The sequence below is a fragment of the Lepidochelys olivacea genome, assembly GCF_965140295.1.
Source record: "Lepidochelys olivacea isolate rLepOli2 genome assembly, chromosome: 4".
Taxonomy (NCBI): domain Eukaryota; kingdom Metazoa; phylum Chordata; order Testudines; family Cheloniidae; genus Lepidochelys; species Lepidochelys olivacea.
Window position 1 is genome coordinate 20835795 of NC_140414.1, and position 22037 is coordinate 20857831.

Here is a 22037-nt window from a genome sequence, read left to right on the forward strand (position 1 = left end):
CTGGCAGTGGTGGGGGGTACTCATGTTGGGGCTGCTGACATATTACTGCGGCTCTTTGGCAGCGTACATTGGTAAATTCTGGCTCCTTTTCAGGCTCAGGTTGGCCACCCCTGATCTAGTCCATTCAAATGGCTGAGACAAGAGAGGAAAAATTCTTTGCATCTTCACTAATGTAAAGAAACAGCGCTACTGACTGCAAAGTGCGGCAATGCTATAGACAGCCAGCATCACGTTGAATAGCAGCAAATATTGTCTGCCATTGCAGTATCGGCACCGGGTATTCTTCGGTTAATTATGTGCTGGCTCACCTGTCTCAGGGCGATGAGGCTTTCTTGGCTCTTCAGCCTTTCGGAGCAGGTAGAAGCTCTCAGAAGACCAGAAATCTCTCTGAATTATTGAAATCAATAGAGCTATTGTAAGTTACACCAGCTGAGGATCTGGCCCATGATATTTCAGTGCTGAGAGTGAACAGCAAGTGGAGGGGTTATTGCAGACTCGGAGTGAGAGAAGAGTTGTTCGAGTGAAAAATGGAAAGTGTATTTTTAAAGAATGGAAACAAAACATCCCTGAACAGACAGCGCTGTGAAATCGCAATGCAGCACAATTTAGCTTTGCCACTGCGAGAGAAAGGCATTAAATCCCAGAGGCTGAAACCAGGGAGTATTAATTTAATGAGCACCCTCTTTTGTTGGTTATTCTTTTCCCACTTCTTCTGCCTAGCAGATATTTGGGATAAAAAGACCCAAATCATCCCTGAAGCCGTAAGTCTCTGAAACATACATTCCAAATGTATTTTCAATGTATGTTTGTGAGCGTTTCAGGAAACATTTCACAAGGGTTTTTTTATTAATTGGTTTCAACATCTGTAATTATTTATATTACAGTAATAATGATAGGCCCCAAATGAGAACAGGACCTCATTGTGCTTGGCAGTGCATAGTAAGACACAGACCCTGCCCCGAAGAATTTACAATCTAAATAGATAAGACAGTCAGATAGGAGTAACAGACAGGAGCTCTTTGGGGTGAGATTTTCAGTAGCCTCAGCATGGGTCTACCTCTGTTTCCCTTGAAAACAATGGGAGTTTTATCATTGACTTCAGTGGGAGAAAGAGATTTTGAAAACCTTCCCCCGCCCCGCCCCTGTGTTTGGTTTGATTAATCATGTAAGCTCTTCAAGACATGGACCACGCCCCCTTCCGTGAAACATCCGGAATGCCCGTAGTGATAGATCAATAAATAATGCCTCTGGCCGTTCAATGTTAAGCAATGATGTGTATGAGGCGTAAATGGCCACTTCTGTGTTGGGACTCTTGCTTAGATTGTGACAGCGGTGCCCCAGCGGTTCAAAGTGGACATTCTCCCTGTGGATGATGGGACTCCCAGAATTGTCACCAACTTGGGCCTGCAGTGGCTGGAGTACATGGATGGCAAGGTAACAGCTTGTGTTTAGCTTTGTTAAAACCAGCCTGATTATGTTCCTGAAAGAAGGGAAAGAGGGAGGGGAGCGACAGGCAGAAGAAAATCCAGAATGTCTCATCACTTCTCTTTCAGTGATGGGAGTAACAAAAACCCAAGTACCCGCCTTGGTCTAGGGAAATGCGTTATGACAACAGAGGGCACATTGGAATCAATGTACGGTGGTGGGAGGGGATGAGGTAAAGGTACCTCATAGAGATACTGCCACGGAGGGGCGAAACCCATCTCCTCAGAAATCTCCCCAGACAGCCAGCACTCTGTAACATGGAAGGATAGCTATATGGATGTTTCCCACTGGAGTACAGACAGCACCAGGAGGCTGATTGTCTGCAGGCATGACATTGACAGAGCAAAATCGGTTGAACTTAGTAGAAGTTCCAGGGAGATTTCTTTTACTCGCAGACTGAATGATGACTGGAAGTATCCCTTTTTTGTGTGGTGGTGTGCCAGCAATGGCTGAAACTGTCTTCCCCGATGGGCCTCAAAAGGAATGATTCCAATATGTTTCTCAATGCAGGGATTTCTTCCCCCCATTAACTTTTGTTTGTTTTTGCTGAATTCCAAATAGGATATCAGGGACAGACACGCCTGATAGTATTTTGAGGAGTCAGTGTAAGTTGTAAAGAAATACTCCAAATTATTCACAGCAAAATAGGTTCACACATTATTAAGAGAAGGCTATTTCAACTCCACATGCCTGACTTATTAAAAAGCATTGTGCAGGCATCAGAGTTTTATTGCCACAATTTTCCATTCATGTTGTTTTCTCTTAAGGAAACGTAGAAAAAGTAGAGCTGGACTGAGACACACACGTGACAGGGCAATGAAAGAGGGGTAGCACTTGTTCACTAAAGCTGTGCAAAATGTTCTGAATGGAACCCAAAACTCAGGCCATTCTCAAAGCTTCAAGCATGGCCTGAGCCGAGTTTCAACCAGCTGTGTTGAGAGGTTTGTTTTCATGTAAAACTTAGAGGTTTGTCATTGATTCAAGACCAGACCAGACCGTACTTGGCCATTTTGCACAAATTTCCCTTTGTTCAAACCACAAACTCGTATCAGACCGTAATCCGAATCTGAATCCTTTGCTTAAGGCACTAACAGGACTCCTCCGTCCCTGTCTATCCTAGGCTACTCTTTGCATGTCCTTGGTGTTGTTAAGTCCCAGAGGTTTTCCCTGTCTGAGTAACGTTCAACAGATCAATTCTTTCAGACCGCATCTCAGGAATTGTGTAACCTCTTTGGTGTGGCTTTAATCCAGGCAACAAATCTGATCACCAAGAAGGAACTGTTGAGTATGGACCCTGACACAGAGGACAAACAGCTGATCTATGAGATAACAACTGGACCCAAACATGGTCACGTGGAGAGCAAGCTGAAACCAGGGACAGCTGTGACTACATTTACACAAGGTAGGGTAGCAGGACTGCAGTTTACTGACCTCCTCTTTACTTCCTTCCATTCCTCTTCACTATGGCAAAATAGCTCATGCGTGAAAGAAACACAGACAGACCGATTCTGATGTGTACCATCCCTGATTTCAATGGAGTTATTGATTTACACCAGTGCCAGGAGAGTAGAATAAGGAAGGTCCTTCTCTCCCGTGTCAGAAGGTTACAGGGGGGTTATTAAAAAAACCAAACAACCCAAACTTTGATTTTTCTCTCAGTTAAATAAATCAAATGTTTCCCGTGGAGATGATCTTGAATCCAGATCCCAGTCATCTCAGCATTCAGGGCTGTGTGGAGCTGATGGTTTGATTAGGGCCAGTCATAGATTTTGCACCTGGATCTGAACATCGCCAAAGTCTGGGTGTGTTTGAATGTAAGGATTTGGGTTGTGCTCACCCATGCTTTCTAACGTATTTGAAAAAGTATTTTATCCATCTCGAAGTATTTTGTTTTATGGCTGGATTTTTTTAAAAAGATTTCCAAGCTTTTTCAGTACTGATGGCAGAGGCTTGCTGTTTTAAAGAGCTGCACTGTGCAAATAATATCCCCCAGCAGTTTTTTATAGATTAAGAGAGAGAAAATGTTTGGGATGCAGTTTGCGGTACTTGCTGAAGAGCTAAAAATGCCTTCTGATGGTCTCGTTTCTGGTCTTTCCTGTCTTGTCTTATGAAAAATGTTACCCTAGCTGGATAATGTGCTCCTGACTCTTCTGATCACCTTCTGCAAGACAGTCGTGTAGACACACATAATTGTTATTATTGCTAATTAGGGCTTTATAGTGCTACTGGGTAAAATTTCTCATTTACAAAATGGGTTTAGGCAATTGGGAGCCTAAACCTCCTGGAAAATAAGGTTTGAAAAGGGGACGTAGACTCCTAATTGACTTGGGTGCTTTTGAAAATTTTACCCTCTGTCTTATTTTGCCGGGGGAAAACTAGCCTTTTCAGGGCTGTGGTGACTTGCAAGGTGGAAGCAGGGAAGTAATTTGAATCTCAAAGTGCCTTCTCTGGGTGCTCCATTTAGAGACATGACTTTACACTTCCCCTTAGTCAGGATGAGCATAAACCCTCCTGTGACATGACACCCCATATTCTTCATATAAATATGTTTGATATGAATATGGCATAACTGAGATATACTTTATGCAAGATGGCTCATGTAAGATACCATTGGAAAGGTTATGATTTACTGAATGCGATTATCCAATTTGTTTGCATGTATCATTTCTGTATCTGGAGTTAGGAATATTGATTATGTAACCATTACAACTGTGTGTATGTACTTGGGGAAATGCCCACCAGACAGTAAACAATCAGACCTAATGGGCCATTAGAAAAAGACAATGAGTCTTTGAAGAGTTTCAGAGTAACAGCCCTGTTAGTCTGTATTCGCAAAAAGAAAAGGAGTACTTGTGGCACCTTAGAGACTAACCAATTTATTTGAGCATAAGCTTTCGTGAGCTACAGCTCACTTCATCAGATGCATATTGTGGAAACTGCAGCAGATTTTATATATACATAGAGAATATGAAACAATACCTCCTCCCATCCCACTGTCCTGCTGGTAATAGCTTATCTAAAGTGATCATCAGGTGGGCCATTTCCAGCACAAATCCAGGTTTTCTCACCCTCCACCCCCCCACACAAATTCACTCTCCTGCTGGTGATAGCCCATCCAAAGTGACAACTCTTTACACAATGTGCATGACAATCAAGCTGGGCTATTTCCTGCACAAATTCAGGTTTTCTCACATCCCCCCCACCCCCATACACACACAAACTCACTCTCCTGCTGGTAATAGCTCATCCAAACTGACCACTCTTCAAGTTTAAATCCAAGTTAAACCAGAACATGGGGGGGGGGGTAGGAAAAAACAAGAGGAAACAGGCTACCTTGCATAATGACTTAGCCACTCCCAGTCTCTATTTAAGCCTAAATGAATAGTATCCAATTTGCAAATGAATTCCAATTCAGCAGTTTCTCGCTGGAGTCTGGATTTGAAGTTTTTTTGTTTTAAGATAGCGACCTTCATGTCTGTGATTGCGTGACCAGAGAGATTGAAGTGTTCTCCGACTGGTTTATGAATGTTATAATTCTTGACATCTGATTTGTGTCCATTTATTCTTTTACGTAGAGACTGTCCAGTTTGACCAATGTACATGGCAGAGGGGCATTGCTGGCACATGATGGCATATATCACATTGGTGGATGTGCAGGTGAACAAGCCTCTGATAGTGTGGCTGATGTTATTAGGCCCTGTGATGGTGTCCCCTGAATATATATGTGGGCACAATTGGCAACGGGCTTTGTTGCAAGGATAGGTTCCTGGGTTAGTGGTTCTGTTGTGTGGTATGTGGTTGTTGGTGAGTATTTGCTTCAGGTTGCGGGGCTGTCTGTAGGCAAGGACTGGCCTGTCTCCCAAGATTTGTGAGAGTGTTGGGTCATCCTTTAGGATAGGTTGTAGATCCTTAATAATGCGTTGGAGGGGTTTTAGTTGGGGGCTGAAGGTGACGGCTAGTGGCGTTCTGTTATTTTCTTTGTTAGGCCTGTCCTGTAGTAGGTAACTTCTGGGAACTCTTCTGGCTCTATCAATCTGTTTCTTTACTTATGCAGGCAATCTGTTTCTTTACTTCTGTAGTTCTTTACTTCTGTAGTTGTAAGAAAGCTTGACAGAGATCTTGTAGGTGTTTGTCTCTGTCTGAGGGGTTGGAGCAAATGCGGTTGTATCGCAGAGCTTGGCTGTAGACGATGGATCGTGTGGTGTGGTCAGGGTGAAAGACTGGATCTCCCATCTGCCTGGAGTTCCTTCCTGTGGACATTGCAAATAAGCCTGGTTTCATAGTTGCATTGACACTGCAAGGTCAGGTGCTAAGATCACCTGATACAAAATATCACCTTGGACACTGCTGGTTCTTTTCCTCTGTAGGGGAATGGAGATCAAACAAAGGTTTCCTGCCTTAGGTAAATCCCTTTTAAGGCTGGGGAGGGGGTTAATCTGGACTCTCCTCCATTGCCTACCCAAGAAGAAGGACGACTGAAAGTTCCTGAAGGGACAAAGGAACTAACCTGAGGGGAAAGGCAGGGGTGAGTCCAGACTGAGGCAGGGATCGAGTCTGTGAGAAGAAATAACTGGAACTCTAAGCTACAGAAACTCTGCAACTTGCCTAAAATAACATTTAGGGTGAGAAATTACAGTTTCTTTAAGATCTTAAGCTTAGCATGCATGTTTTTGTTTTACTTGCTCATTAATCTGCTTTGTTCTGTTTGCTATCTCTTACAATCACTTAAAATATGCCTTTTATAGTTAACAAGTTTGTTTTGCTTATTATTAAACCCAGTTAGTGCAATTTCTAATGCGGGGGGGAAGAAGTTGTCATATCTCTCTTCGCATTGAGGGAGAGGGCGAATTTTTATGAGCTTGCACTGTGTAGATCTTACTATACAGCATAAGACAATTTACCTTTGGTCTGCACTCCAAGGGAGGTGGACACCTTAGTGCTGGGGTCTTCCCAGAGCTGATCTCAGTGTCTGTGTCTTCCTGCAGCTGGGTGTGGCCCTGCCTGTGTGTGTGCTAGAGGAGGCTTAAGAGCCTGGCTCAGCAAGATCAGGTAAAGGGGCGCCCAGGCTGGCGGTCCAGGCAGGCTCAGTAGTATCCCAGTACATCAGGTGGCACCTTAAAGGAGGGCAACCTGTCACACCTCCATCTAGCCCTTCACGTTTCTATTACAGTAAAACACAGAGATGCCAGTCAAGAGTAAGGCCCCATTTTGCTAGGCGCTGGGCAAACACAGTCAAGGTTTCTGTCTATCGCTTCTCATCAGAACTCCCCAGCCAAGTCTGTCCTATCTTGCGTAAAGTAAATCCAGGCTAATACAAAGGAAGAGACCCAATATTATTTTATGGGCAGAGTTCAAGGAGTCAGTTTAATGCTATGGCAAAGCTCAGACGCTACTGCAGCTATATAGCGGCGTTAAAGGGACACACCAAAATACAGACCAGGGGATTTAATTAAATTCTTCTTAAGCAAATTTGTATTAAAATAGTCCCAGTCAAATTTAGTTAAAAAAAAATCCTACCAAAAAAAATCCTTTTTTTCTAAGTTGTGGAAGAAAAGATTGGATCAGTTTTTTGAGAGAGCAAGAGAGATGCAGCATAATTTCGGATGGCTCTTGGACTGGTGTGAATGACAAATAACTGTTAAAGCCATTAGAGTTGCACCAGTGTCAAACTTGTGATCAGAATCAGGCCCATAGAGATGTATGAATGCCTGGATTGACGCACTGAGAGTCTCTTCCCGACAGAGGATGTGAACCTGGGACTGATTCGGTACGTGTTGCTGGAAGAGAAGATTCAGGAAACCATGGATAGCTTTCAGTTTCTAGTGAAAGACAGCAAGCCCAACGTTGTCAGTGACAATGTCTTCCATATCCAGTGGTCTCTCATCAGTTTTAAATACACCAGGTAAGCTATCCTATGGGTTACAGCACTCATCTGACATACAGGGCCTTATTCAGAGGTGAGGTGGGTGGGGTGGAAGTTAAGTTACACATCAGTAAGTAGTTGGTGTAACTAAGACGCTGAGGTGGCTACAAGGAGGTAGAAGATAGACTCGTAGACTCACTTCGGATTTTGGCCCTCGGTTTTCATGCCGCAGTGCTGGGAAGTGGCGTGGGCCTAGCATATGAGAATAATCCCATAGGGATAGATCATCATCATTTATGAGTATATCTCAGTAGCACCCAGCAGTCCCAGTCAGGTCCGAAGCCCTGTGGTGCTACACATGAGTAAAGGTCAGTCCCAAGTGATGATTCAATCCTACAATGAAGCCAAATAGAACCCAGTAGTTTCAGCTGAGAAATCACTATGAGTGTGTATGGAGAGAGCATAATAATACCCAGCTCTTACTCAGCGCTTTTCATCAGTAGATCTCAAAGTGCCTTACAAAGGAGGGCAGTGTCATTAGCCCCAGTTTACAGATGGGGAAACTGCAGCACAGAGATGAAGTGACTTGCCCAAGGTAACTCACAGGCCAGTGGCAGAGCCAGAAAGAGATCTCCCGAGTCCCAGTCCAGTAGCCTAATCACTAGGACACACTGCCTATGCATGACAGTGTGGAGTATAGCGTTTATCTGCCTGAGTTTGGGATGACTGCAGATCCAATGTGTTACCTTTGTGATCGGTGGGAGTAGCACCCATATATCTAAGATTAAAGTTTGCCTCCTTATGTTTGTCAGACCCTTACTGTATCTCCAGATCTCACCTCCCTGGAGGCATGAATTAGACTGGATTTGGGCTTGCTTAGTATCACTAAAAACATACAAGGCTCCTGGTCTGTTCCATTCTGGTTCTTATATCGCGCTCATCACCTTAGTACCTACCTGAGCACCCATTTGTGCATTAAGTGACGTGCCTAACATATCTCCCGTGTTTGTGTTGTGTACGTTCTCAGCTACAATGTCAGTGAGAAGGCTGGCTCTGTCAGCGTAACGGTGAAGAGAATCGGTAACCTCAATCAATATGCCATTGTCCTGTGCCGCACGGAGCAGGGAACTGCCACCTCCAGCATCAGTTCAAAGCCAGGACAGCAGGACTACGTAGAGTATGCAGGCCAGGTGGGTTGGGAAATTCTAGCTGGAAGGACTGTATACCCTCAGAAATAGCCCTATGGAAACCTGATACAGTGAATCAGACAGCGTGTTTTTTATTTGCTTGTACCTGATCTGTGTTCCCCTAAGGATGTCTGGACTCTGCTGTTTCATCCTTTTACCTTAGCTGTTATAGCCCTGCTTCACATGTCTGAGACATGTGGGGGAGGAGAAGAAGGAAGTGGCAGAGTTCAACATCTCACCATAGAATAAGCACATGCATTGCACTGTGTAACATTAGAAGGACACTGCCCACGTGGGCGGAGTGGTAAATAATGATGAGGACAGGCTGCACTGCAACAAAATGCATTTTAATGCAGCCATATGTAAGGTTGTGTATTTTTTCTTCCTAGATGTAGGTCACACCTATAGAAAGGGGGACTGTATCCTGGAAAGCAACGGCTGAAAAAGACTTTGGGGTCTGTGAAGGGGTTGGCTCACTGCTGGCGCCTCCTCATGGTCGGGCATGGTGTGGCAACTCATTCCTGATTGGGGTCTGCAGCCAGTGGCTGCTCTGCCTCTCGGGTGCCTTGCCTCTTCTTGTGACATGGCTCTCCATCCAGGTCACTTCTGGGGTAGTCCATAAACAAAAACAAGGGGAATTAACACACACAAACTAAGTTAATGGGAGAGAGGGAGGAACACCTCTATTTCAGGCTGCATCGGGATCAGGCCCTCCCTTCCCTTAGGCAGGGACATTCAAGCAGTTGTTGTCAGGGAAGCTCCTGCCTTCTCTTATTTATCCTCAGGAGCTGAGGGTTGAAGGTCTGTTCTCCGTGCACGGCCCACAAATGAGCTGTTCTGCTCCAGCCCCTACGTGCCTTTGCAGGTGTGGCGGGGTTGGGCTGGCTGAGCCCGGAACAGCTCCTTAACCCCTTGTTGTCCAGTGTGGGGTATGTCTACCCCATCACAGGGTCATAGTGAACATACAACTCGGACATGAGCTCCCGGTGCAATGCTGTGGCAAAAAGGGCTAAAGCAATCCTTGGATATATTAACTGGGGAATAGTGAGAGGAGTTAGGGGAGCTGATTTTGCCTCTGTATGTCGCACTGGTGAGACCAGGACTGGTATGCAGGAGGTCAGATTAGATGCTCTAATGGTCCCTTCTCATCTTCAGATCTTTGACTCTAATGTTGAATGTCAAATTCCTTCATTTAAATTTGTTTTTAAAATGTCAGTTTGAGTCCCCTCTGACATCAGTTTGCCAGCAGTGGACTTGCTCCTGATTTTCAGGCCTAAGTTGGCGTTAGCTATTACTTACTAATTTAATAGAAATATATTTATGACTTTAAGAAAAAAAAATCTGGGAAACCAGTTTTTTGAAATTCAAGTAATTCTCTGCCATGTTGTCATCCTAAACAACTTCAACTTTCAGTTAGCACATCAGAGCCAAAAACTGAAAGTGATCAGTCAGTTTTCATCATCTAAGCTTCATGGAATTAAAAAAAAAACCACCTTAGTAAAATAAGTGGTAAAACATGAAGTAGACTTTTAGATGACTTCAGTTGTAAGAATCTAAGGTGTTTTTGCGCCTGTAGGTGAGAGGACATTCTTTTAAAGTATGAGTTTTATGTTGACAGAGTCCCTGTACGGGAATATTCTGCAAGACCGTGTCTAATACAGGCTTGCCTAGGTTCTGATCTCATTCATGCTGGTGTCAATCAGGAGTAACTCCATTAAAGTAAATGGAATTACTCAAGCACAAACCTAGTGTGAGGTCAGAATCAAGGGGCCTGATTCTTCAGTGCCTTTTGCCTTGTGTAATTGTTTCCCTCTGTGCAAAACACAAGCAAGAGAGCATGGTAGAGATTTGCATTCCCTTTGTACATTCGCATTCACTGTAGGTGACTGAACAAGGGACAGTTCAGTGAAGAACTGAGCTCAGGAGCTCCCAAGAGCTCTGATCCAAACCCCACTGAGTCATTGGGAGTCTTTCCTTTGACTAGTGGGCTTTGGATCGGGTCCCAGGAGAACAAAAGTAAAGCACAGCTCTGAAACATACCAGGACAATTAAAGTTCTGTGATTATTAGCAAAGATTCAGGGCATTCGTGCTTTCCAGAGGGGAGCAGGGAGGGTTTCTGCATTTGCAGCTGCAAGCCCATATGTACACCCCTAGTTGTTCACTTCCTTGCAGGTGCAGTTTGATGAGTGGGAGGACACCAAGGCCTGCATCATTGCTATCAATGATGATGATGTCTTTGAGAACACGGAGAGCTTCACTGTGGAGCTCAGCATGCCAGCCTATGCCCTGCTGGGGGAGATCACCCAGGCCAAAGTCATCATCAACGACACAGAGGATGAACCCACTCTGCAGTTTGACAGGAAGACTTACCATGTCAACGAGAGTGCTGGCTTCCTGTCTGCACCCATTGAAAGGAAAGGTTTGTGGTATTAGATATAGCAACGATGATACTGCACTAAAATAGCGCTACTCAGCACAGGAGCTAAAGTTGCTTTACCAACACTAACTAACTAAGATTTGAAATTCCATTGTGTGGTGTTAGGCCCATTTTACAGACGGGTAAACTGAAACATACAGCGATTAAATGACAAGGTCCTACAATAAATCAGTGGCAGAGCCAAGAAGGCAACTTAGAAGCCCTGATCCCCAAATTCCTGCTTTCACCATTGGTCAGCACTAGAGCAGACACATAAGTTGTGAGCAATAACTGGATTTATCTCTCTAGTGCAAAATCAGTGCCTTCTGTGTCACAGGAGATAACTGTAGAACTTTCTGCTACATTCAGAGTCTTTAGTCCCATCTCTGATGTTGCTTTTGATGATAGAATTTTAAAACATAAAAGTGTTCAGTTGGCATTTTTATTGATTGAGATGTTGGTCCCAATCCTGCAGCCTCTTGTCACAGGAGTAGAAGTACGACTAGGACTGTTTACATGAGGAAGGGTGGCAGGAATGGACCTGTTGTGCTTGTCTGGACTCAGTTTTATCTCATCTGGCTCCATTGCTCTTTGAAGCTAGCAAGCTTTCCCAGCTTTTAAGCGAGTCGATCTTCCCTTCTGGTGGGCAGATATCAAAGCCCCAAAAGAGAGGAAAAAACAGGGTTCCTTCCTTTCTTTTTAAAAATATAGCATTATCTACAGGGAAAAGGATATCTGAAAATAAAGGAAAGAGGGCAATGAGGTTGGCCTGGTTTTCCTTTATAGATTCAATAATTGAGTTTAGGCCTGCTGCCTTAGGGCTCAGTCCAGCTCCTACTGAAGACAGAAGCAAACCAGGGGATCTCTTGGCTTCTTCCCTATGTGTCGGGTGCTATGCGTCCCATGGAACACACCTGCAGTGCTGCTGCGTATAGTAGGAGACATACCCTCTTCAATCTCTGATTTCAGGCGAGCAGCCACAGAAGGCAACAGTACTGGGGCTGGAGTTGAGTGTCCAGAGATTCAGCTGGCTAAAAATATCAAAATGTTCTTTTGAATTCATGCTAGGTCAATTTCTGTAGATGGTTAAGAACAGCAGGAGTGTCCTCCACTCTCCCCTTGCATAAATATTTTCCCCTTACTGTAGAAATTACAATGGACGATGTCTGAATTCATCCAGTGTGTCAGAAATTATTTTCCTAGTAAGTTGAGGAAACTCAGTTTCTACACAAGCATTCATTTATCAGTTCAAAGGCCTCTTGGTGGTGATTGCACACAGTGTACAAACAAGCATATATATAATCTATATTCTATACCCAACAGCAATACAGTTAGAATTACTGGCCCAAATACTCTCAACAGGACGAGGCCTGGGAGGTACCTATTGCCATCATGCTATTTTCCAGAGGGGTAAGAAAAGGCACTGACAAAGAACTCCCTAGATACCTTGCTTTTTATATACTATAACAAACAAGTGATGTCATGGCTGGGTATTGGACTTTAACTAAAGCTAACTGAGGGAGTTTTAGAGCAGAACCCTGCCCCTGGCTTAGTTAAGACAAGATTCCTGGTTGAGCCCCTTTCTTTTCAAGGTTTCCTCTTTATCTCATGTTGCTGTATTTCTTTCTAACTACTAAACTGTGCATTTCTTTATAATAAATTAAACACACCAATTATTTACCGGACCTGGTGCCCAATTCCCCATGTTTTCTTGATTTCTGTTACCTCAACCCACACCTTAAATGAGATAACACTGGCATGTCCAGGGAAACTTCAAGTTTAACACAAACAATTCCTCCTTCTGTTTTTTTTTTTTTTTTTAATTCACATGCTTAAGGCCTATCACTTATGTTGAGATCCAAACTCAGTTTAAACCCAGAGTTCATTCAGGTCTAATGCGGGCCTATGTTCCTCCACAGCTAATGAAGCATCATATAATTTTCTGACCATAACACTTCTGTCCCTGTGGATGTTACATTGTAGGGGATGCCAGCAGCATTGTATCTGCTCTTTGCTACACCATCTCCAAATCTGCTAAAGGCAGCAGCCTTTACGCACTGGAGTTGGGGTCCGACTTTAAGTCGAGGGGAATGTCGAATGAGAACCGTGTTATTTTGGGGCCCGGTGTCACCATGTCAACCTGTGACATCAAACTGATCGATGACAGCGAGTACGAGGAGGAGGAGGAGTTTGAAATTGCCCTGGCGGATGCCTCTAGCAATGCGCGCATAGGAAGCGTGGCTTCGGCCAAGGTGATGATCAGTGGCCCCAACGACGCCTCCACTGTGTTCCTGGGAAACGCAACTTTTACTGTCAATGAGGATGCAGGTAAGGGAGAGCAGTAATTCCGTTGGGTCTGGGCTTGTTGTCACTGTGAGATACTTGCAGTGGAAACACTGCATTACCAGTGGGTGTTGTAAAGAACTGAACCCTCCAACCAGATGTGCGCTGTGGAGGAAAAGGGTGGCAGCTATGGCACTTCCTCATCCTGCCCCACACGTTGGAGCTGAGCTTTGGTTATTACTGTCTGCAAGGCATTGTCCTTTCTGAAGTGCCATGGACAGAGTCACCATGAAGGAAAAGAAAAAGCCAACGTGATGGCACCTATTGACATTTCAGATGTGTTTTTTTTCTCATGTCCAGCTAATTTCTAATCATGGCTTTAATATGTGTAACTTTGCCTCCAGGCATCATTGACATTCCAGTGATCCGGCATGGTACCGACCTCTCAACCCCCACCTCGGTATGGTGTGCGACTCGGACTTCAGATCCACCCTCAGCCAGTCCAGGAATTGACTATATCCCCAGCTCCAAGAAAGTAGAGTTCAGGCCAGGCAGAACTGAGGAGGTATTGGACTACACACCCAGCGCTTAGATGGAGCGGATTTCAGTCTGTGTCTCTTTCTCGTACATAATCACTATACTCACTGTTTTTGAAAGTTAAATTTACTGCAGTTGTTTACTTACAGGGGTTTGGGGACATCAGAATAAAAGAGACATATCTATTTTTTTATAGATACAGTTGATCCCAGGTTCATGCCAATACAGCTGCATCAAGAACCATTTTAATCAAATAAAGAAAAGCATAAATGGCAGAAGGAGTTGCCACAAACCTTCCAAGCATCAGCCAAAACCAGCCTGATTTCCCATGTAAAATCCCCATTTCCAGACTGCAGACTTTTACTGATGCATATCACACTAATCATAATTGTTTCAGTGCTACCTGGTGTTCCCCATCTGTCCATTGTATCCACCTATTCTCTCTTGCCATATCCTTTGATTGTAAGCTCTTTAGGGCAGGAGCCATCTTTTCATTATGCGTGCTTAGCACCTACCGCAGTGGGGCCCCAATATAAAAACGTAATATTCATTTTATAAAGCGCAGTGATACTCGGGGCCTACTGGCCAAGTCAAGTTGTTCATTTTGTCCCATTATGCCACAGAGTCTATGGAATCTTCCTCCATTTGTGGGCGGTCACAATTTGTAATGCTTAAAGAAGCTGAACTTCTGTCTGTCTGTTTTATAGTGACCAAAAATATGCCGGGCACTTCACGGGAGACATAGACAGATAATGGTCCTGCCACAAAAAGCTTACAAGGGGCTATCTTAAAAGGCACAAATGGCAATTAAGGACCATACTCCCATTGACTTCCAGAGGGAATTAGGTGCCTGACATTCCCTTGTGCCTTTGAAAATCTCCTGTGCGTCTTAAAATTCTAGACATGAGGGTGACAACTTCAACAGTAAGGTGGAGCTGGGGTGAGGAGAGGGGAGGATTACAGCACAATTACTCTCCGATCATATTGCTGAGTTACCTGCTAGGTTTGTATCGAAGCCCCAGTAGCTGAATCTGATGAGATGGAAGAATGGTCTGGTGGTTGGGGTGCTAGCCTAGGACGTGGGAGATCTCTGTTCAATGTCCTGCTCTCCCACAGACTTCCTGTGCAACGGGGGGCCAAGTCGCTTGGCCTCTCGGTGTCTTCGTTCCCCATCTGTACAATGGGGATACCAGTACTGCCCTACCTCATGGAAGTATTGTGAGGATACACACATTAAAGATAGTGAGGTGCTCTGAGACTACAGTAATGGGAGCCCTATAAGCACCTACAGTAGATAGATGCATCCGCCATTTTGGATTAATATAAATCTAGTCAAATCAAGTTAACGTTCTGGTTGAAGAAGGTTCAGCTGAAAGAATCTCTCCAGGATAAAGGTAGAGCCTTACTCTTTGATACAGTGTGCGTTATATGTGAAGACCATAGTATTTGCATGAACTGTTGCTGTTTGTGCACCTAGAAGAGCCCACATTTAGTGACGTTACTCAAGTCACCTGAGGATGAATCCCAGGGTATTTTCTCTTTCTCGCCAAAGGAGGATAACAGGTTTTATAATCTGGTTCTTTTACTTTTCCTCTAGTACTGCACCTTGACAATCCTGGACGATGCCCAGTACCCAGTGATTGAAGGGCTGGAGACGTTTGTTGTATACCTAAGCTCACCCCATGGGGCTGAATTGACCAAACCTTTCCAAGCTATAGTGGCCATTAATGACACTTTCCAAGATGGTAAGCTATACAGTGAATCTATATCGAATCCATTCTAGCTCCGTCCTTTACATATTTCCCTCGTGTACTAAGAGAAATTGGAAAACACCTGGGATGCGTTTGATGACATCACACAACACATTCCATGGCACCTGTCCTTCATAGTTTCTCTCCCTAGTTTTTTTGTCCTCAAGGAATTAAGGTCGGTGGAAGTGCAAAATAAAATTCCTATTTTCTCCTCCCATGTGGGGCCAGACTTTGTGACCCTTGCTCACTGTGAGTAGTGTCTTTTCCGTTGTATGGTCCCATTGAAATCACTCATGCTTCATGAGAAGTCAGGCACTATTCAGCGTGGGTATGGGCATGAGAATCTGGCCCTTTTTTTAGCAGCTGGGTTGAAGCTTACATGTATTAATTTCAACTCACAGTATTTTTCCTCCCTCCTGTGTTTTAAACGTGATCCTGACCTTTGTGATTTTCTCCCTGGGAGGTACCTGCTTGCTAAAGAAATGCATCAGTCACATAACCACAGAAAAACTGCTCTGTAATAATCTGTCATTATCTCTGCTCCTGAACCGTCTGCTGAGACTTGCCCTCTTGGCGTCAGGCTTTTTCTATCCCTAGCCACAGAAGATGTTATGATTGCAATAGTGCCCTAAGAACAGTAACCTATCTAAGTATTACCCATTCTTCGTATGTATCCCCAGCATACAGTACGCATGCTGCTCAGACACATATACCTTAGGGCAATTGTTCCCAAACTTGTTCCGCCGGTTGTGCAGGGAAAGCCCCTGGCAGGCCGGGCCAGTTTGTTTGGTCTGCAGGTTTGGCTGATCGCGGCTCCCAGTGGCCGCGGTTCACTGCTCCAGGCCAATGGGAGCTGCTGGAAGCGGGGCGGACAAGTGGCGGAACAAGTTTGGGAACCACTGCCTTAGAGCATGGCTAGTTCTCCAGTATGTGCAGAACAGGTGGTTACCTCAGGCAACAAAATATTAGGGAAAGCAAAATGTTCAGTAACTTTTTGTGTGGGTGACGGAGGGTTGGTAGGATGAGAGATTTGCTTCTTTAGCAAGAGCAACAGAATCTCCAGTTCCCAGTGGGAGCAATGATCAGCTGCTTGGTTAAAGTCAAGAATACTCTTCGTGAGCACAGTTGACTGTCTAATCTGACATCTCGCTACAGGACTGCCAGCCCCACCTGGTACTTCTTCAATAGATTGCATGCCTGCTTTGGCCGCTATTTAGCTTTTATCACGGTACAGGTGTGGATGTTGTTGTGTGCCCCCTGCAGTACCCATCATGCAGTTTGGCAAGGACTTGTACGTTGTGAAGGAGAAGGAGGGTGCCCTGCACATTCCCATCATCCGCACCGGAGACCTGAGCTATGAGTCCTCTGTCAGGTGCTACACCCGCAGCCAGACAGCAGCAGTCATGGAGGACTTCGAGGAGAGGAGAAATGCGGAGGAGTCTCGCATCACTTTTTTGAAAGGGGAGAAGGCGAGTTAAACCTAACTGGGTTGGGGGAGAACCAAGAACAATCATCAGAATAGGTTTTGAAAAGCTGGATGTTCTCCTGGGCACTCTGTTGTTCAGTGGCTTTACCAGACCCCCTTTCTCAGAAGTAATATTCCAGCTGCTTTGGATTAGCTATTGTTACTGTTCTGGAATTAAAAGATGAGTCCATGGAGAATCTGCATTTAACACTAACTAAGTATTAGTTAACACATAAAAAACAAGTGTTGGGTATCAATAATATTTAGCATTACAGCTAGTGCTTTTTGAGTAGATAGTCTTGGAATACACACGAGGACCAGCTGTAGTGAGTAAGAAGTGCCATTTTTCCACAGCCGCTTTTCATCATATAGCTGCACTTTGATGCCCACGCAGAGTTTCTAAGCCTTCTTTCATCATACCTAGCATTTAACACTGTGGTGTTAAATGGTAGGTAGTGAAGAAACACTAATCTTCCATTAAATTCAGAGGAATTATTCGTGTTAGTTGCTAGTCTTTAACTGATGATGTATTTGGCTGTAGGTGAAGAACTGCACTGTCTATATCAATGATGACTCTGCATTTGAACCAGAGGAGCAATTCCGGATCTATCTTGGCAGTCCCCTTGGAAACCACTGGAGCGGAGCTAGAATCGGAAAGAATGACATGGCCACCATTACTGTCTCCAATGATGAAGATGGTAAGAGAGAATGGGCTACATTAGGAACTAGATGGAGCAGGTACAATTCCAGGGCAGTCAGTGGAATTTACACCAGGTCTGAATGTTAGCCATTATATGTAAACTGCCTCGAATTAAATGGTTGACTTGTTGATCAGTGCTCCATTATATTGTAAAAAGAAAAGGAGTACTTGTGGCACCTTAGCGACTAACCAATTTATTTGAGCATAAGCTTTCGTGAACTATAAGCTTATGCTCAAATAAATTGGTTAGTCTCTATGGTGCCACAAGTACTCCTTTTCTTTTTGCAAATACAGACTAACACGGCTGTTACTCTGAAACCTGCCATTATATTGTATTAACTCACATTTAAAATTGATTCTGAATCTCATGTTAGTGGTACGCTGTGGCACATAGATAAAGGACCACTAGTGCTAGACAAAATGTAGAGTTAGTGTATTTGGAAAGGTCAGGTAAGGCAGCCTACCTGTCTGCTGGAAGGGCAATCTGAAGGAATGACTGCCAAGCTTACTGTATGGCTCCTGGGCCCAGCAGGGTATCAGAGAGCCATGTCTAGGCTGTAGGCTCTGCCCCTGTATGTCAGGAGTGCCTCTCAGACTTCACTCTGATGTGCGGAATAATGTTGATGGGTTTTAAAAGGAGCTATGTCAGTTCAGCCTTGGCTGCTGGAAAGCTTACTGTGGTGCAAATCATTTTGAGGCTACTAGAGTTGCTACAAATACGTGTTTCTGTTCTTCATACCATTTCTCTAGCCCCCACCATTGAGTTTGAAGAGACTGCATACCAAGTACGGGAGCCTCCAGGCCCTGAGGGTCTTGCTATTCTAAACATCAAGGTGCTCAGAAGAGGGGACCAGAACAGGACCTCAAAGGTCCGCTGCAGCACCCGTGATGGCTCAGCCCAGTCCGGAGTCGATTACTATCCAAAGAGTCGAGTCCTCAAGTTCAGCCCTGGTAAAGGATACTTGGAATTGAATTATGAGGTGGAGGGATTACTCAGTGACATTTAACACAGGCCAAAACAAATTAAAATGAAAGGAAAATGTGCAAGTAATTTACACAACAATGCTCTATGTGGGGGATTTTCAAAAGCATTTGGCATTGACCCAACTCTGCTCCCATTGAAGTCACTGTGTGTGTCTTGCTTTTCATGGGTGTATGATTTCATATATAAGCTAAAACATGAGCTACACCAACCCCCTCTAAAGTATTTATGCTTTGGGGTTTGTTCTAGACACACACACTGCAGTCATATTTGATGCAGCATTTATAATAGGAAACACCTATGTCATCCTTTCAATAATCTTTCACAGTGTGGTTATATTTACTTTTCCCAAATCAGTCATAAGCCTCAGAGGAATTCTTTAAGTATGTTGGAGAGACCACAAAAAGCAGTCCAACACGATGTTTTGACAGAGCACACACTGGGGATGTCAGGGTTCTCTCCACTTCCCCTGCAGGCAGCTGAGAAAAATAAAAACTGAAAAACAGTGGAGGTGGGGAATTGAGACTCCCACTGGAGCAGACCATCACTTTTCTGCTGGTGCCAAACCGCATTCCCCCTCACGCCCTTCTGCATACAGGGGGTGCTCACGCTGCATACAAAGCGTGAGTGAGCAAGGAGTGATGAATATAAGGAGACAGAAAGATGGCCTAGCCTGTGTGCTCACAGGGATTACCTGCCTTTGAACAGATTGGAAGGCCATCCCCAACCACAACACCTTTCATGTTTGGTACCATGGAATATGCGAATCCCATATTTCATCCCTTCACAACACCCTTGCTGGGTGACAAGGGTTTTTTGTAATAAACTATAAATGTTCTGCATAAGGTTTTAGCCAGGCAGTTGCCATTAAAGTCCGTAGGAATCCCCTGGCTACAACCCTGCCTTCTGCTATGGCCGAAATCCTGATACGGTGTAACCCTTCTTCCTGCTACGGTGATGAAGTTTGAGAATGAGAGTGATTGTAAGAGAGAGAATATTGCCAGTTGACAGCTAACAATACAGATTCCTCAAGGAGCCTGTGTATACAGGAGTTCTGCAGAAACCCCTCAAGATCCTACAAGATAACTCGAACCATGCCCCACGGGTCCAACAGCAGTAGCTTTGCATGTTAGAGCCAAAGAGTTAAAACAGAGACACTAGTAACAGGGATGGGATATGTTTTGGATCATAGATTTTTATTACAGTCAGCTAATATAAGACAGGCACTGTTAATCCTCATATAGCATCTGCTTGTAAGTCTGCCAGATGATCAATCGGACCAGTCGTTTTAGCTGGAGTTTTATTTATGACTTATTTATTTATCTATCCTGGCTGGAAGGTGCTAAATCATTAGAGTTCAGATAAAACCTGTAATGTGTATTTTATGTAATGTTTCAATGATCCTGACCTGAGGCAGCTATGCAGTGTTTTATGGGAGCTGTTAGGGTAATGTCAGATGATATATCAGGTTCTCTGTTTCTCTCGTGTTCATTCATGTAGGGGTGGACCACATCATATTTAAGGTGGAGATCCTGTCTAACGAAGACAGGGAGTGGCATGAGTCCTTTTCTGTGGTGCTGGGTCCAGATGATCCAGTGGAAGCTGTTCTTGGGGATATCACCACTGCAGTAGTCACTATTCTGGATCAGGAAGCAGCAGGGAGCCTTATTTTACCAGCACCTCCCATTGTAAGTAGCAAAACGTGAATGATGTAAGTTAGTGGTAGGGGAGAACCTACAGAAAAGCAGAACACGCAGCGAAGCACACTGGGCTTGCCTACACTAGAACATGCAGGCCTGTGAAGCCACGGCCTTTTAAAAAACGAGTGTGGAGACTCCCGAATGCTTGATCTAGGCGACAGACAGTTGTGGCTAAGCGGACCCCCTGTTCATGTGACCAGTTAACTCAAGGTTAAAACTCTAGTGTAGACACACCCTCTGTAGTCACAGCATTCCTCTTTGGACCAGCAGAGGCTCAGGGTAAATTGATACTGGTATTCCAGGTGGTGTGGGAGGCAGGCAAGGCAGTGAATAGGAGAACAGGCTGCATAATGGTTCTTCACCTACTTCACAGAGGCATGGGCCCATGCTTTCCTGCCATTTGAACTGTGGCATGACTGAAGAGACATAGTTGCTTATGTTAAGGTGAGATGGGCTGGAGATTGCCAAGGCAAAAATGGCAGATAATAAGGTAGTAGTATGGGAAAGTCCCACTTAACTAAGCTGTTATCATAAGGTAGGAACCTTTCTAGTGGGCAAATCACTTGTAGATGTCTGAGTCTGCTACCACCTCCAAGCTAATGGAGCTTGTCCTTTTGCCTAAGTTGTAGAGGCTTATGCTTTTAGATCCAGAGTTCCTGGGTTTATTTCCCTCAAACAGGGAAGTTGTTACACTGGCATTGCCCTTAGTTTGGGCAAGGGACGGTACGTGCACTGTTATGTTCCTTGTGTGCTTCAGCATCCAAAATAATATCAAATACAATTATGTTGGTAGCATCCCACTCACCTTTTACTGCAGAGAGCCTAAATGATATCTGAGCTAGAATGCGAACAGCTGGGCAGGTGTAGGACTTGGGTTGTCCCTCTTCTGAGGGACACGGCTGCAATTCAGGTACTGGATGTGTTCCATAATGTAGGATTTAGTATTTTAATAGCATAGGATGCTCCAATATGCTGATAGCGCTGAGCATTCCTGCTGAGTCCATACACCTCTCTCCTTCCCTGTAATCCTCAGTGGGATTTATGAAGTAAAATAAATACAGTGCACCAGTAACAAGGTTTGGAAATTGAGAAAACAGGCAGCCCAGCCCTTGTTTCATGTGTCTTTCCCTCAGTTCCTGGTGAAAGCTGGTGTATTGCATTGCTGCAGGTGGTCACCCTGGCAGACTATGACCATGTGGAGGAAGTAACCAAAGAGGGTGTAAAGAAATCCCCTTCTCCAGGCTACCCACTGATCTGTGTAACGCCTTGTGATCCTCACTTCCCCAAGTACTTATTCATGAAGGAGCGCTGTGATGAGGCCGGGATCAACCAGTCTTCAGTACAGTTCAACTGGGAGGTGGCAACGCCCACTGATGGGAATGGGGCCAGATCACCCTTTGAAACAATTTCGGACAATACGCCGTTCACTAGCATCAACCACATGGTACGTGACTGTGTACGGTAGTGCAAGAGGGTGTGGATTATGCATAACAGTTCATGGTGAGTGTTAGGGGGCTCAAAGCACATCCTTGAAGCATTTGCTGTTTTGAGATTCTAGGTCAGTAGAATATCAGTTCTTGAAGAACCATTAACTAAGTTGAAGTAATGTGTGTATGTTTCACACCCATCCAGCCACCCACAAAGCCCCCAGCTTCATTAAGAGAACA

At 44.5% G+C, this 22037-nt stretch overlaps 1 protein-coding gene across 5 annotated transcripts in view; it reads left to right on the forward strand.

Annotated features, from left to right (window-relative positions):
• FRAS1 (Fraser extracellular matrix complex subunit 1) overlaps positions 1 to 22037 on the forward strand; it is a 308408-nt gene that overhangs the window by 260662 nt on the left and 25709 nt on the right. For all 5 annotated transcript variants that reach the window (XR_014711451.1, XM_084627181.1, XM_084627178.1 and 2 more), the window contains 13 exons: positions 1321 to 1434; positions 2737 to 2887; positions 7228 to 7387; positions 8376 to 8538; positions 10709 to 10955; positions 12936 to 13280; positions 13640 to 13800; positions 15370 to 15517; positions 16787 to 16992; positions 17530 to 17686; positions 18439 to 18639; positions 20171 to 20358; positions 21539 to 21814. Coding sequence is in view for 4 of the 5 variants with exons in the window: in XM_084627181.1 (XP_084483307.1) it covers positions 1321 to 1434; positions 2737 to 2887; positions 7228 to 7387; positions 8376 to 8538; positions 10709 to 10955; positions 12936 to 13280; positions 13640 to 13800; positions 15370 to 15517; positions 16787 to 16992; positions 17530 to 17686; positions 18439 to 18639; positions 20171 to 20358; positions 21539 to 21814 (2517 nt within the window). In the remaining variant the exon portion in view is untranslated. The remainder of the gene's footprint in view (positions 1 to 1320; positions 1435 to 2736; positions 2888 to 7227; positions 7388 to 8375; positions 8539 to 10708; positions 10956 to 12935; positions 13281 to 13639; positions 13801 to 15369; positions 15518 to 16786; positions 16993 to 17529; positions 17687 to 18438; positions 18640 to 20170; positions 20359 to 21538; positions 21815 to 22037) is intronic.